A 14,108-nucleotide genomic window follows, 5' to 3' on the forward strand; every position below is an offset into this window, starting at 1 on the left:
CTGTGCTCCACAACGAGAGAGGCCACAACAGTGAGAGGCCCGCGTACCGCAAAAAAAAAATAAAAAAAATAAAGGCAACAACCAATTACATAGGGTACTATTATAACCATATCAGTCTATTGTCATTGTCAGGCTGTACCATGACATCTGAGAAAGAACGATATTCTAACTCTGCCAAGAAATGTTGTGAATTATAAACGTCCCAAATGGTTCTTCAGAATAATCTATTACAGTACCGCATCTACCTATTCTTTCTTTAGTGCCTGTTAAGTTGGAAGACTTGCCATTACCCTTTTTTGCACGATTCAAACTGGCTTCAGCCTTGGCTCCTTGAGGGGTGATTTCTAACAATTCATGGTCTTCTACACTATAGGGAAAAGACAGAAGCCTTAGTGAGAAACAGTAGTTTATATGCGCAAATAGTTGTCACATGATCAAGTATTTTAGCTCCTCTAGGTAGGGTTGCAATAAGGGTTATCAATTTGATTCATTTTTTGAAATCTGTGCTTTGGTAACTTCTAGTCAAAATGAAACGGTCAAAGACTGAGAACATACAGTCACAAAAATCACAGCAGTAGTATAGAACATTGCTTTATGGACATACAAATGAGAACTAAAATTTAAATGATGGCCAAATAATAGCTAAAAGACAGTAAAGAGAAAACCAACAAAACTTAAAATATATCTTAATGAGAATACAAGTACAAAGTTGTCTAAACAAAGGGAGCACTGGGATGGAACAGACATTCCAATAGAATGCAAAAGCACACCACTTTGCAGCACTGCCTTCTGTGCTTCTTTTCAGGCTAAAAACCATTTTCTCCCAATTGAGAGATCAGGAAAAAGTCATTTGCAAACAAAATCTGATTGGCAATGACACCATCACAGATCTTAGGGTCAAGCAATAATTCCTAACGAAAGCAATTTGACAACCCAGTTGGGGCTGCTTATAGATTATGGTTTAATTTATGTAGACAAAGTTTGAGTTACAGATGGAATTAAGGAACAGAGGAAGGAAAGAATTGAAAACTGAGTACTCTAATGTTTTCAACAGCCACAATTATCACTGAGTCAACACTATCATACACGAGGAACTAAGCTAGGGCACAACCATCTGCTGGAAGCAAGTCTGTGCATAGTTCTACTATTACTTTAAACTCTTTCAAACTCTTTACTAAGAAACCAACCAACAAAGCAAAAAGGATATTTTCTGGACTTCCCTGGTGGCGCAATGGTTAAGAATCCACCTGCCGAAGACCTAAATAGACATTTCTCCAAAGAAGATATACAAACTGCCAACAAACACATGAAAGAATGCTCAACATCATTAATCATTAGAGAAATGAAAATCAAAACTACAATGAGATATCATCTCTCACCAGTCAGAATGGCCATCATCAAAAAATCTAGAAACAAATGCTGGAGAGGGTGTGGAGAAAAGGGAACACTCGTACACTGCTGGTGGGAACGTGAATTGGTACAGCCACTATGGAGAACAGTATGGCGGTTCCTTAAAAAACTACAAATAGAACTACCATATGACCCAGCAATCCCACTACTGGGCATATACCCTGAGAAAACCATATTTCAAAAAGAGTCATGTACCAAAATGTTCATTGCAGCTCTATTTACAATAGCCCAGAGATGGAAACAACCTAAGTGCCCATCACTGGATGAATGGATAAAGAAGATGTGGCACATATATACAATGGAATATTACTCAGCCATAAAAAGAAACGAAATTGAGCTACTTGTAACGAGGTGGGTAGACCTAGAGTCTGTCATACAGAGTGAAGTAAGTCAGAAAGAGAAAGACAAATACCATATGCTAACACATATATATGGAATTTAAGAAAAAAAAATGTCATGAAGAACCTAGGGGTAAGACAGGAATAAAGACACAGACCTACTAGAGAATGGACTTGAGGATTTGGGGAGAGGGAAGGGTAAGCTGTGACAAAGCGAGAGAGAGGCATGGACATATATACACTACCAAACGTAAGGTAGATAGCTAGTGGGAAGCAGCTGCATAGCACAGGGAGATCAGCTCGGTGCTTTGCGACTGCCTGGAGGGGTGGGATAGGGAGGGTGGGAGGGAGGGAGACGCAAGAGGAAAGAGATATGGGAACATATGTATATGTATAACTGATTCACTTTGTTATAAAGCAGAAACTGACACACCATTGTAAAGCAATTATACCCCAATAAAGATGTTAAAAAAAAAAAAAAGAATCCGCCTGCCAATGCAGGGGACACGGGTTCGAGCCCTGGTCTGGGAAGATCCCACATGCCACTGAGCAGCTAAGCCCGTGTGCCACAACTGTTGAGCCTGTGCTCTAGAGCCCGCGAGCCACAACTACTGAACCCGTATGCCACAACTACTGAAGCCCGTGCACTGCACTGAAGAGTAGCCCCCGCTCGCAGCAACTAGAGAAAGTCCGTGCGCAGCAACAAAGAACCAATGCAACCAAAAACAAACAAATAAATAAATAAATATTTTAAAAAAGGATATTTTCTCAGCTATAAAATGAGGAGATTAAAGTAGATGGTCTTTAAGGTCTATTCCAATGCCATGATTCTAACCTAAAGAAATATCAATCCTTAATATTAACTAGATACAAAAATGCCAGCTTCATAGAAAAAGGCTCTCTTTGACTCACCTGAAATAACTGGCCTTATTAACTGTATCTTCAGAAGAATCAGATCCTAAAAAAATTCCCCAAATACCCCCAAATAACAAATCAATAAAAGGATTTTTATTGAAAGGGTTAAACTCAAAAAATACACTTGTTGCAAAACATATCTTCAAGAAATATTTACTGAGCACCCACTACATGGCAGACACAATGATACATGTCAGGCAATACAGAGAAGTGGTCATAAGCACAGGTTTGAATCATGACTTTCACTTACTAGCTTTACAACCTTGGAAAAATTTCTTAACCTCTCTGTGCCTTAATTCCCTCATCTGTAAAATAAGTATAATAGTAGTAATCATCTCAGGTTTGTCATGCATCTTAAATGAGTTACACAAGTAAAACACACCAGTGCGTGCACTACAGTAGGTGCTCCTAAATATTCTCTATTATAATTATTTTGATTATTTTTATGAGGCAATACCTGTTGTCTAGGAACTTATGATCTTAAAAGGGGAAAAGACACAAGAAATTTTGAAAGAATATGACAAGTGCTATGTCAAACATTAGTGCTTGGGAGCTCAAAGGAGGGCCGTTCTTTCCAATTATAAATATATTCTAAACGATAAGACATAGAGAGACCTGCTTGAACTGAGCTCAGCTGTTCTTAAGTCTTTCTAGTCTAGTACAAGTTATCTTAGATCCCTCCAAATGCTGTAGCCCACTCATCACATTCTTTCTTAGCCCTACTCTCCATATTTCCAAAGTATATTTACACATACTTATAACCAGACATCCTTTCTTTTGCTCTCTTTACAAAGGAAGGTTCTTCAAGGTGAGACCTGCATCTTTTACATTATTTATAACACATCATAAGGCTAGTAAAATTATTTTATTTTCACTTCCCAGAGCTCCCTGCCACTGTATAAATTGTGACCACGGTTTTTGGTAAAACTCCTAGACAAGGAATCCAGCAACTATTATTCTAAACTTACAAAATCTGAGACTCTTACCCAATTCAATGTAGACGGACTTATTTTGAGGTTGTATCTGCTGCTCTGTCCTCAGAGATCTCACAATTCCAAGGTTAGAGAGCTGGACACTAAGACTGGTTTCCTGCTAAGCAGTAAAGGATGATCAACAAATTGTTGGCCAGTTCTGTGCTTTTTTTTTCTTAACAGAAACTCAAAGCCATGGACAAAACAAATAGACCATTATCAATTAGCTAACACTTATGACACCTCAGAAAAAACATTTCGCAGACTACACACAAGAATGTATGAGTTTTGTGTGCTTTGAATACTTTTCCCCTCTCTCTGTTGTTCTAAATTTTTCTAAAATAAATATGTATTATCTGTGTAATATTTTTAAAGATAAGGAAAGCACTTTTTTTCTTTTTGATTTTGTTTTTGTCTTTCTTTCTTATTTATTTATTTAGTTAGTTTTAGCTGCATTGGGTCTTCGTTGCTGCGCTCGGGCTTTCTCTAGCTGCAGTGAGCGGGGGCTACATGGGCTACTCTTCGTTGCGTGTGCAGGCTTCTCATTGTGGTGGCTTCTCCTGTTGCGGAGCACGGGCTCTAGGCGCGGGGGCTTCAGTAGTTGTGGCATGTGGGCTCAGTAGTTGTGGCTCACAGGCTCTAGAGCGCAGGCTCAGTAGTTGTGGCACACAGGCTCAGTAGTTGTGGCTCACAGGCTCTGGAGAGCAGGCTCAGTAGTTGTGGTGCACCGGCTTAGTTACTCTGTGGCATGTGGGATCTTCCCGGACCAGAGCTCAAACCCATGTCCCCTGCATTGGCAGGTGGGTTCTTAACCACCACACCACCAGGGAAGCCCCAAAGTAAATTTTTAAAAAGGATAAATGAAAATAAAGAAAACCCAGCAATGGGCTTCCCTGGTGGCGCAGTGGTTGAGAGTCTGCCTGCCGATGCAGGGGACACGGGTTTGTGCCCTGGTCCGGGAAGATCCCACATGCCGTGGAGTGGCTGGGCCCGTAAGACATGGCCGCTGAGCCTGCGCGTCCGGAGCCTGTGCTCCGCAACGGGTGAGGCCACAACAGTGAGAGGCCCGCGTACCGCAAAAAAAAAAAAAGAAAACCCAGCAAGCCTAAGAATATTCAGTACAGGAGAGAATATTTAGAAATGGGACCTTACTCTGTTGAAGCTTTCCTTCTTCTTTTTAAGCCCTTCAACATCTACCGAAAAGTGAATGCTGGTACTATGAGAACTTTTTTTTTTTTTTTTTTTTAATTAATTAATTTATTTTTGGCTGCATTGGGTCTTTGCTGCGCGTGGGCTTTCTCTAGTTGTAGTGAGCGGGGGCCACTCTTCGCTGTGGTGCGCTGGCTCCTCATTGCGGTGGCTCCTCCTGTTGCGAAGCACAGGCTCTAGGCTCGCGGGCTCTAGAGTGCAGGCTCAGTAGTTGTGGCTCACTGGCTTAGTTGCTCCACAGCATGTGGGATCTTCCCAGACCAGGGCTCGGACCCATGTTCCCTACATTGACAGACTCATACCCACTGCGCCACCAGGGAAACCAGAGAACTATTATTTTTAAGATCTTCATTATTCATTCACATATGAATAACAACAGCACAAATCTCTGCATTTTCTTTGACAATTACACTGTTAACTTGAAGCAATTTTCAAATGTTAAAAACCGATTTTTTTTTTTCCAGGCAACTTTTCAGAGGAAATAAAACAGAAGATATTTCCTTGTCCCTGGAGAACTGCCATAAGATGGTTATTTTAAAAACTAGCAAGCTGACCATCAGTGTCCTTGTGTCTATCTTAGACAGATATGAAGAAAAATATGTTCATCAGAATGAACAAAGCACTAAAACCGGGGACCTTCTCTCGTCTCCTCTCTTGTTTGGCCACTTAACTTACCATCTTCCCTTGTTTACTGACTTTTTATGTAAATCCATAAGCATCTAGCACACTCACCAACTCACAGTGCTCAATAAAGAGATGTTATCGGAATACACAAAAATGGCCTTACCAAGGTAGGATTTTCAGGTTCACTCTGTTGAAGTCTTTTGGTCCGGTTTCGGTAGCCCATACTTTGAATGATAGAAACTTCCTCCTTTAGATGCTCAGGAGAGTTATTTTCCTTTTTTGAAAAGTTATAACTGTTTGCAACTGTGAATTACAAAGGAAAACATTATTTTTGCAGTTAGAAAAAAACGTATTAATTGTAAGCAAAGAACCAAGAGAAAGCCTGTGTATGCTCTTTGTTGTACAATATTAAAACAATGCATTAGGGCTCTCCTGGTGGCGCAGTGGTTGAGAGTCCGCCTGCCGATGCAGGGGACATGGGTTCGTGCCCCGGTCCGGGAGGATCCCACATGCCACGGAGCGGCTGGGCCCGTGAGCCATGGCCGCTGAGCCTGCGCGTCCGGAGCCTGTGCTCCGTAACGGGAGAGGCCACAACAGTGAGAGGCCCGCGTACCGCAAAAAAACAAAAAAACAAAAACCAATGCATTAAAGGTTGCCTATACTTTTTTAAAAAATGAACTTCAGAAGTTCTACTCCTAGGAAACGAACACATAGACCAAAGTTATTTCTACTCCTTTTTTTCCTACCTTAATACTAACAAATTTGCCTATTAATACCATATTTCACTGAAACTAAAATACCAGTGATATAAAATGCACCATTATTTTCTGCACCACTAAGAAAGAAAACACTAAATTAAACAATGACACACCATTAATGGTAAAGTGCTCCCAATTTTGGAGATGTGCAAATAAAAAATGTGCATCTTAGGATGGATAAAATAAGGTGTGAGACCAGTGGGAATGATTTAAAAAATAGATTACAGGGGCTTCCCTGGTGCCGCAGTGGTTGAGAGTCTGCCTGCCGATGCAGGGGACACGGGTTCGTGCCCCGGTCCGGGAAGATCCCACATGCCGCGGAGCGGCTGGGCCCATGAGCCATGGCCGCTGAGCCTGCACGTCCGGAGCCTGTGCTCTGCAACGGGAGAGGCCACAGCAGTGAGAGGCCCATGTACCGGAGGAAAAAAAAAAAAAAAGATTACAGATAAAGAGCTAAAGTTAACCTAGACCAAAAGGTCTTACCACCTATTCAAATAAAATAATTCCACAAACTTCCATTTTAATAGATGGCCACTTGAGCATTGGCCCCTGGGGTTATGCAACACTTACTCTGCAATCCTGTGTCAAGCTCAAAAGCATGAATGATCTTCAATAGCTCTTCAACAAGCTGACTAAATCTTGTACTTTCTTGCAGGCTTCTGAAAGTAAATTGTTTGAAAGACACACTTAGCAAAAGATTACCAACTTTTTAAGGACACTAAAATAAGGAAAGACATGTGAACAAATAAAAAAAGAAGTAGCAACAGTTAAAAAAAAAACTATATGGAAAGAACAGAGCTATTAGTGACATTACACTAATCAAAACATCACTGACAGCAGAATAAACCACATAGCATATTGATTGTTTTTATAATTTTTTTTGGCCATTCAAACTTACCAAAAGCCTATAATTATCTAAAATAATAGTACTTTGAATCCACAGTAGATATAAATCCACTGCAGAGAGAACTTATTATTCTTAACATCTGAATCCCATCCACCCAAAGTGCCACTTCTAGCTCTCAGGGATTTCTGCCAAATGATAATTACATTATTTCAAAATCACAGATAGATAACAATGTCCAAAGAGAGATTTTGGTTTAGGACAGTTGTAGGACAATATAATTTATTTATTCATTTACATATCTGAGTGACTACTATGTGTCAAACATTGGAAAAACAGTGTTGACTGAGACAAAGCCAGTGCCCTAATAGAACTTACATCCTGGCCAGAGGGACACACAATATATAAATGCATTGCATATGTGTTTGTGTAAATAAGTAGAAATATATGCAAGGAAGAAAAATAAAAGCAGGATCAGGACAATGGGGGCAGGGTGGTACAGTCCTATATTAGATAAGACTGCAAGTTCTTGCATCATATAGAAGGATTAGAAAAAGGCAATGAATTGCTAGTACCTGTATAAGGCAGATGTACTGTAAAATTTTCAGAAAAATGACTTTAGAAATAATTTACCCTGTCAGCTAAACACCCTTTTTTATATATTTTTCTACTGATGAGTGGTTTGATAGGAATACCAGCTATGTTATTAAGGAATTTCTACTTTTCCCTGTTGTTGTCACTTCCAACCTCCCAACTACCCAAATTATATACCTTCTGGTTATATCATTCTTACACAAAGGACACTGTGAAGGCCCTTTCTTCTGGTTGAGAAGTTTCAGCATACAAAATCTATAAATTTTAAAGAATGAAAAGAACAACTCAAGTTACATTTTTTTTTTGCAGAGAGAATATTCAAAAAGCAAATAGCCATGAAAAGATAATCTCACAACTGCCCTTAAGAGTCATTTTAAAGGTAATGGCAGGTGAATTACAACCAATGGCCTTCTTTCATTGTTTTTGGATGCTGTAAAATCAGAAAACAAACTATATAAGCAAAGATATATGAAAACTGAACTTACATGCATATGGCTTACTATTATGATCAAATAAAACTTATTAAAAGTTAATATGGCATATTTAATGATATACTCATAATTATTTCATGCTGCATCATCAGACATAAATGGTAAGTGGTTCAAGTAAAATGATTATAATTAGTTTAAAAACTCAGCACCTCAATACAAAAGTTACAGTAATCAAGACAGCATGATACTAGCATAAGGATAAACATATACATAAATGGAATAGAATGAGAGTACAAACATACATCTATGCTATTGTTGATTTTCAACAATAGCACCAAGACAATTAAATGGAAAAGGAATAATCTTATCAACAAATAGTGCTGGGATAGCTAGATATCCACATGCAAAAAAATGAAGATAGACTCCTACCTCACACAATACAGAAAAATTAACTCAAAATGGATCACAGAACTAAATGTAAGAACTAAAACTATAAATGTCTGTGACCATGGGTTAAGCAATGATTTCATAAATAAATAAATGGCAAAAACACAAGCAACCAAAGAAAAAATGGGTACACTAGACTACATCAAACTTAAAAACTTTGGTGCTACAAATAATACTATGAAGAAAGTGAAGGGACAATCCACAGAATGAGAGAAAATATCTGCTAGTCATATATCTGATCAGGGACTTGTATCCAGAATATATGAAGAACTCTTAAAATTCAATAAAAAAAGAAATAACCCAATTAAAAAATGGGCAAAGGATATGAAGAACTATATTTTCCAAAGGAGATATACAAATGGTCAATAAGCACATGAAAAGATGCTCAATATCATTAGTCATTAGGAAAAAGGAAATCAAAGCCACAATGAGATGCCACTTTATGCCCACTATGATGGCCCTAATTAAAAAGACAGATAATAATAAGTACTGGCAAAGACGTGGAGCAACTGAAATCCTCATTCATTGCTGGTGGAAATATAAAACAACGCAGTCACTTCGGAAAACTGTTTGGCAGTTCCTCAAGATGTTAAACAAAGAGTTACCATAAGACTCTGCAATTCTACTCCTAGGTTTCTTTCCAGGAGAAATGAAAACATAAGTCCACATAAAATTTGTACACAGGACTTCCCTGGTGGCACAGTGGTTGAGAATCCGCCTGCTGATACAGGGGACACGGGTTTGAGCCCTGGTCCAGGAAGATCCCACATGCCACAGAGCAACTAAGCCCGTGCGCCACAACTACTGAGCCCACATGCCACAACTACTGAAGCCCGTGCGCCTAGAGCCCATGCTCCGCAACGAGAAGCCACCGCAATGAGAAGCCCATGCGCCACAACGAAGAGTAGCCCCCCCGCTCACCACAACTAGAGAAAGCCCACGCACAGCAACGAAGACCCAACGCAGCCATAAATAAATACATAAAATAAAATAAAATAAAATAAAATAAAATAAAATAAAAAACAAAACTCCTCAAGGCTGGAAGAAAACATGCTCCTTTTTATATTCACAATGCCCAACAGAGTATCTGGCATAACCACACTGCTCACTAGACATCTGAGGAATGAAGGAGGCTCATTCAGGGTTTTAGAATGGCTTTGGATAAAGAACAATTTTGTTGTTTGTCTCAGGCACTGAATATGGCTAAGAAGACTTGAAGATCATATGCAACGTGTTCAGAGTCAGCTTCCTTTTTTTTTTAATAAATATTTTAACATTTATTTATTTAGGCTGCACCGGGTCTTAGCTGCAGCATGCGGGCTTCTTAGCTGCAGCATGTGGGCTTCTTAGCTGCAGCATGCTGACTCTTAGTTGTGGCATGCGGACCCTTAGTTCTGGAATGCATGAGGGATTCTAGTTCCTCAACCAGGGATCGAACCCGGGCCCCCTGCATTGGAAGCACGGAGTTTTACCCACTGAACCACCAGGGAAGTCCTGAGTCAGCTTCCTTAAGAAAGGAAAATACTGCTCCCATTGGCTGGTGGTGTCCATGAAAATCAACGTTCCCTTAGGAAGAAGACAAAAGAAGACTCAAAAGAGAGGTAGAATGGAAAAAAGGGAAGAGAGCAGAAATAGCTGTGGTGATGATTATTAAAAGCAGTGATTCACACTGATACAACCAATATTTACTACATGTCCAATATTGTTCTAGATGCAAGAAATTCAGTGGAAAAGGAAAACAAAATCCCTGCTATTATAAAGGACATAATATTATGGCAAGGGAGTTGACTGGGGAAGGGAGTAGAGAAGATACCGACATTGAAGACAGCCAGGAAAGAAGATTTAGGGAGCTGAAAAGGCAGTGGGAATGGTGAGCCAGCAGACACTTAGAGAGCACTTTTTACTGGCCAGGTCCTTTAACATGCATTGCTCTCTCTGTCTACACAACCCTGAAGTATTACCTTCATTTTACAGTAGAGACTTGTCCCAGATCATAAAGTAATCAAGTAACTGGTAAAGGTGATATTGGATCTAGAATTGAACTGTAGCAAAGCCCATGGTTTTTCCACCAGAGAAAGTAATTGTAGGTAGGTTTGGTCAAGGAGACGCAGGGGTCCTTCTTCACTTATATAGTTGCTTGAACTACCACATTGCACTTGACAACAATTCTATAGTTTAGGGGACAGGGGTATCAAAAAGCTACCTGCTCTGTATATAAAGCCCATTTAAACATTTATTTATTTATTTGGCGGTGCTGGGTCTTAGTTGTGGCATGGGGGATCTTTGTTGCCATGTGCGGGACCTCTGTTGCGGCATGTGGTATCTTTAGTTGCGGCATGCGGGAGGCATGCGGGATCTAGTTCCCCGACCAGGGATCGAACCTGGGCCCCCTGCATTGGGAGCACAGAGTCCTAACCACTGGACCCAGAGAAGTCCCATAAAGTCCATAAAGAGCCACAAAATAGAGGCTACCACTCCTTGAGAAGATGCAAATACTACCTGCACTCTACCATAATGGCTCTAGGAGGCATCAATGCATCACACTGGCAAATGGTACAATTCAACAATTCAGAGTAGAGGTAGGGAGGTAATTCCCTAAACGTAGTACTGCAGAATACAGCAGCTAAGATATTGCGTGATAAGCCAAGCTATAGATGTTGCAGCCTGTACAATAATTACATAAGTAACACAGGAGAACCAGATACGTAGAAATCAACCAAGATATTATGAGTTCCAATCTTTCTTTATGGTAGAAAAAGAACAGACTCATAAAGGCTATTAACTAAACTCAAAAGAGAAAATGAACTTGTACGTGACTTGAAAAGATTGAGCTAAGGAAAATATTGACAGATCAACAGAACAGTGGCATGTTTTTCAGGGCTCAGAAGAATTTATTAAACTCTGTTTTAGAGCCCTGGGTAATCTATGTGATGCACTAATTAAATGAAAACACATATACAAGTTCTACATAAGGTTCTTAGTGAAAAGGTCTAAGAAAAGTTTTGGGATTCTTGGGTTTCTAAAGCCCAATGGTTAAGGAAAGGCAATACATTTTTAAAGAAAATGCAGTATGCTTTCTAAAGGGCAGCTTCAGCTTTTTAAGAAAACGCTGATGGAGAATAGTAAAATCACAGTGCCACAATTTTGGGGGACTTTTCAGAGTACTCATTTTTGAGCACATCTACACCCTGCACAGTTTAACAAGTTATGGAAACTAATCTAATTTTGAGTTGCTTGTCCAAGTCTATCCTGGCAGGAAGCAATGAATTAATAGTTCTAACTATAGGCAAAATAAAGGCAAGCTGACTTTTGGCTACCTTCAGTTATACTGGGTGCCCTGGCTTACTATCAACAGAGCTAAGATAATAGACAAATACGGTATCTTGTTAAAGGAAATAAAGACCCTGAGAGCTCCACAGCTTAGCATCTCAGCATCCACTTATGTTGCTGGTCCCACCAAACCTTGTCAGCTTGTATAAATAAGGTTCTGTTTTCTTTTCTTTTAAATTTTATTTATTTTTGGCTGTGTTGGGTCTTTGTTGCTGTGCGCAAGCTTTCTCTAGTTGTGGCAAGCGGGGGCTACTCTTCATTGCAGTGCATGGGCTTCTCATTGCGGTGGCTTCTCTTGTTGCGGAGCACGGGCTCTAGGCATGTAGGCTTCAGTAATTGTGGCACATGGGCTCAGTAGTCGTGGCGCATGGGCTTAGTTGCTCCATGGCATGTGTGATCTTCCCAGACCAGGGCTCAAACCCGTGTGCCCTGCATTGGCAGGCGGATTCTTAACCGCTGCGCCACCAGGGAAGTCCTAAGGCTCTGTTTTTTGTTTTTTGGTTTTTTTTTGCGGTATGCGGGCCTCTCGCTATTGTGGCCTCTCCCGTTGCGGAGCACAGACTCCGGACGTACAGGCTCAGCGGCCATGGCTCACGGGCCTAGCCGCTCCGCGGCATGTGGGATCTTCCCGGACCGGGGCACGAACCCGTGCCCCCCGCATCAGCAGGCGGACTCTCAACCACTGTGCCACCAGGGAAGCCCCAAGGCTCTGTTTTTTTAATCAAACCTCTGGTTTGTACTTTAGTTACAACAATTAAGAAGCTATCTTTTTTTCTTTTTTTAAATTTTTATTGGAGTAGAGTTGATTTACAGTGTTGTGTTAGTTTCAGGTGTACAGTAAAGTGAATCAGTTATACATATACATATATCCACTCTTTTTTAGATTCTTTTCCCATATAGGCCATTACAGAGTATTGAGTAGAGTTCCCTGTGCTATACAGTAGGTCCTTATTAGTTATCTATTTTATATACAGTAGTGTGTATATGTCAAGCCCAATCTTCCAATTTATCCCTCCCCGACCAAGAAGCTATCTTGAGCTCTTCATCTGGGAGATTCTGCCTAGTTTCCTTGCCCAGTATCCCAGTCCCCTGAGTCAAGGCTCTTGTCTCCTAGGGATGAGAATCTTACCACTAACCCTCAGCCTCCTATGGCTGGGTCCCTGCTACTTTTCTTCCCTTATAACTACCACCCTGAACTTCTCATTTCTGCTGCTAGACTCCTGAGAGACTATGTTCAATCTACTTGCTAGATTATCCATCTCTTGCCTATTTCTGGACCTCTGACATACCGACCCACTACTAGATTACAGAATTCCCTGGTGTCATGATCTAATGTATCCAGCCGTGAAACGTCCCCAACACTGATTCACCACTTATCTGGATCTCCTCAGTTAAATGACCCCAAGACTTGCCTTATTTGGTCTATCTGGTCTTTAAACCTCAGTCTTCCTTGGTCTATTCCCTCTTAGTATCCTCCATATAAGTGTATAGAAAGGTTATCATTCCAGAGCACTGCTTCTCAAACTTTAATGTGCATAAGAATCTCCTGGGGATCCTGTTAAAATGCAGATTCTGATTCAGCAGGTTTGGGGTAGGGCTGAGATTCTAGGAAGTTTCCATGTGATGTGGTTGCTACAGACCCATGAGTCCCACTTTGAGTAGTTAGTTTCTAGAGCTGTGTTGTCCAATACAGCTGCCACATGTGGCTATTGAGCACTTGAAATATGGCTAGTCTGAGCTAAAATGGAAAAACACAAGCTTTCAGAGACTTACTACAAAAAAAGAATGTCAAATATCTCATTAATATTTTTATATTATATTTTGAAATGATAAAATTTTAGCCATAATTAGGTTAAAAATATATAACTATATTAATTTCACCTTTAAAAAAAACCTTTTGGTAATGTGGCTACTAGAAAATTTAAGTTAGATTTATATGGCTCAGATTATATCTCTTTGGACAATGTGGTCTAGATCTTTCAAAAAGTATTACACATTTCATCTGTTGTTTGGAAACTGCAAGCTAATGCATGAATGGCCTAAGTAATATTTTCTAAACTGGTACCATTGTACTTTTTGTATATCTCATGAAAGATTTCAGAACTACAGGCTTACTCCAGTCAATAAAGCTGCGTTATTGTTAGCAATTAGAGTCCACCTTGAGAAAATACAATTAATGCTTGGGGGTATTTTTCTGAACTTTCTTATCATATAGATCAAGGTGTTATTCAGACTAT

At 40.0% G+C, this 14,108-nt stretch overlaps 1 protein-coding gene across 10 annotated transcripts in view; it reads right to left on the reverse strand.

Annotated features, from left to right (window-relative positions):
- Positions 1 to 14,108, reverse strand: part of BRCA1 (BRCA1 DNA repair associated) — a 63,412-nt gene that overhangs the window by 38,362 nt on the left and 10,942 nt on the right. For 7 of the 10 annotated variants that reach the window (XM_029212509.1, XM_029212508.1, XM_029212514.1 and 4 more), the window contains 6 exons: positions 7,841 to 7,918; positions 6,796 to 6,884; positions 5,631 to 5,770; positions 3,650 to 3,755; positions 2,661 to 2,706; positions 291 to 367 (listed from right to left, as the gene is read on the reverse strand). In XM_029212509.1, the coding sequence (XP_029068342.1) occupies positions 291 to 367; positions 2,661 to 2,706; positions 3,650 to 3,755; positions 5,631 to 5,770; positions 6,796 to 6,884; positions 7,841 to 7,918 (536 nt within the window). The remainder of the gene's footprint in view (positions 1 to 290; positions 368 to 2,660; positions 2,707 to 3,649; positions 3,756 to 5,630; positions 5,771 to 6,795; positions 6,885 to 7,840; positions 7,919 to 14,108) is intronic. The other 3 variants (XM_029212510.1, XM_029212512.1, XM_029212507.1) reach the window with 1 other exon arrangement.

The sequence above is a fragment of the Monodon monoceros genome, unplaced genomic scaffold, assembly GCF_005190385.1.
Source record: "Monodon monoceros isolate NGI ecotype Baffin Bay Population unplaced genomic scaffold, NGI_Narwhal_1 Super_Scaffold_9, whole genome shotgun sequence".
Lineage (NCBI taxonomy): Eukaryota > Metazoa > Chordata > Mammalia > Artiodactyla > Monodontidae > Monodon > Monodon monoceros.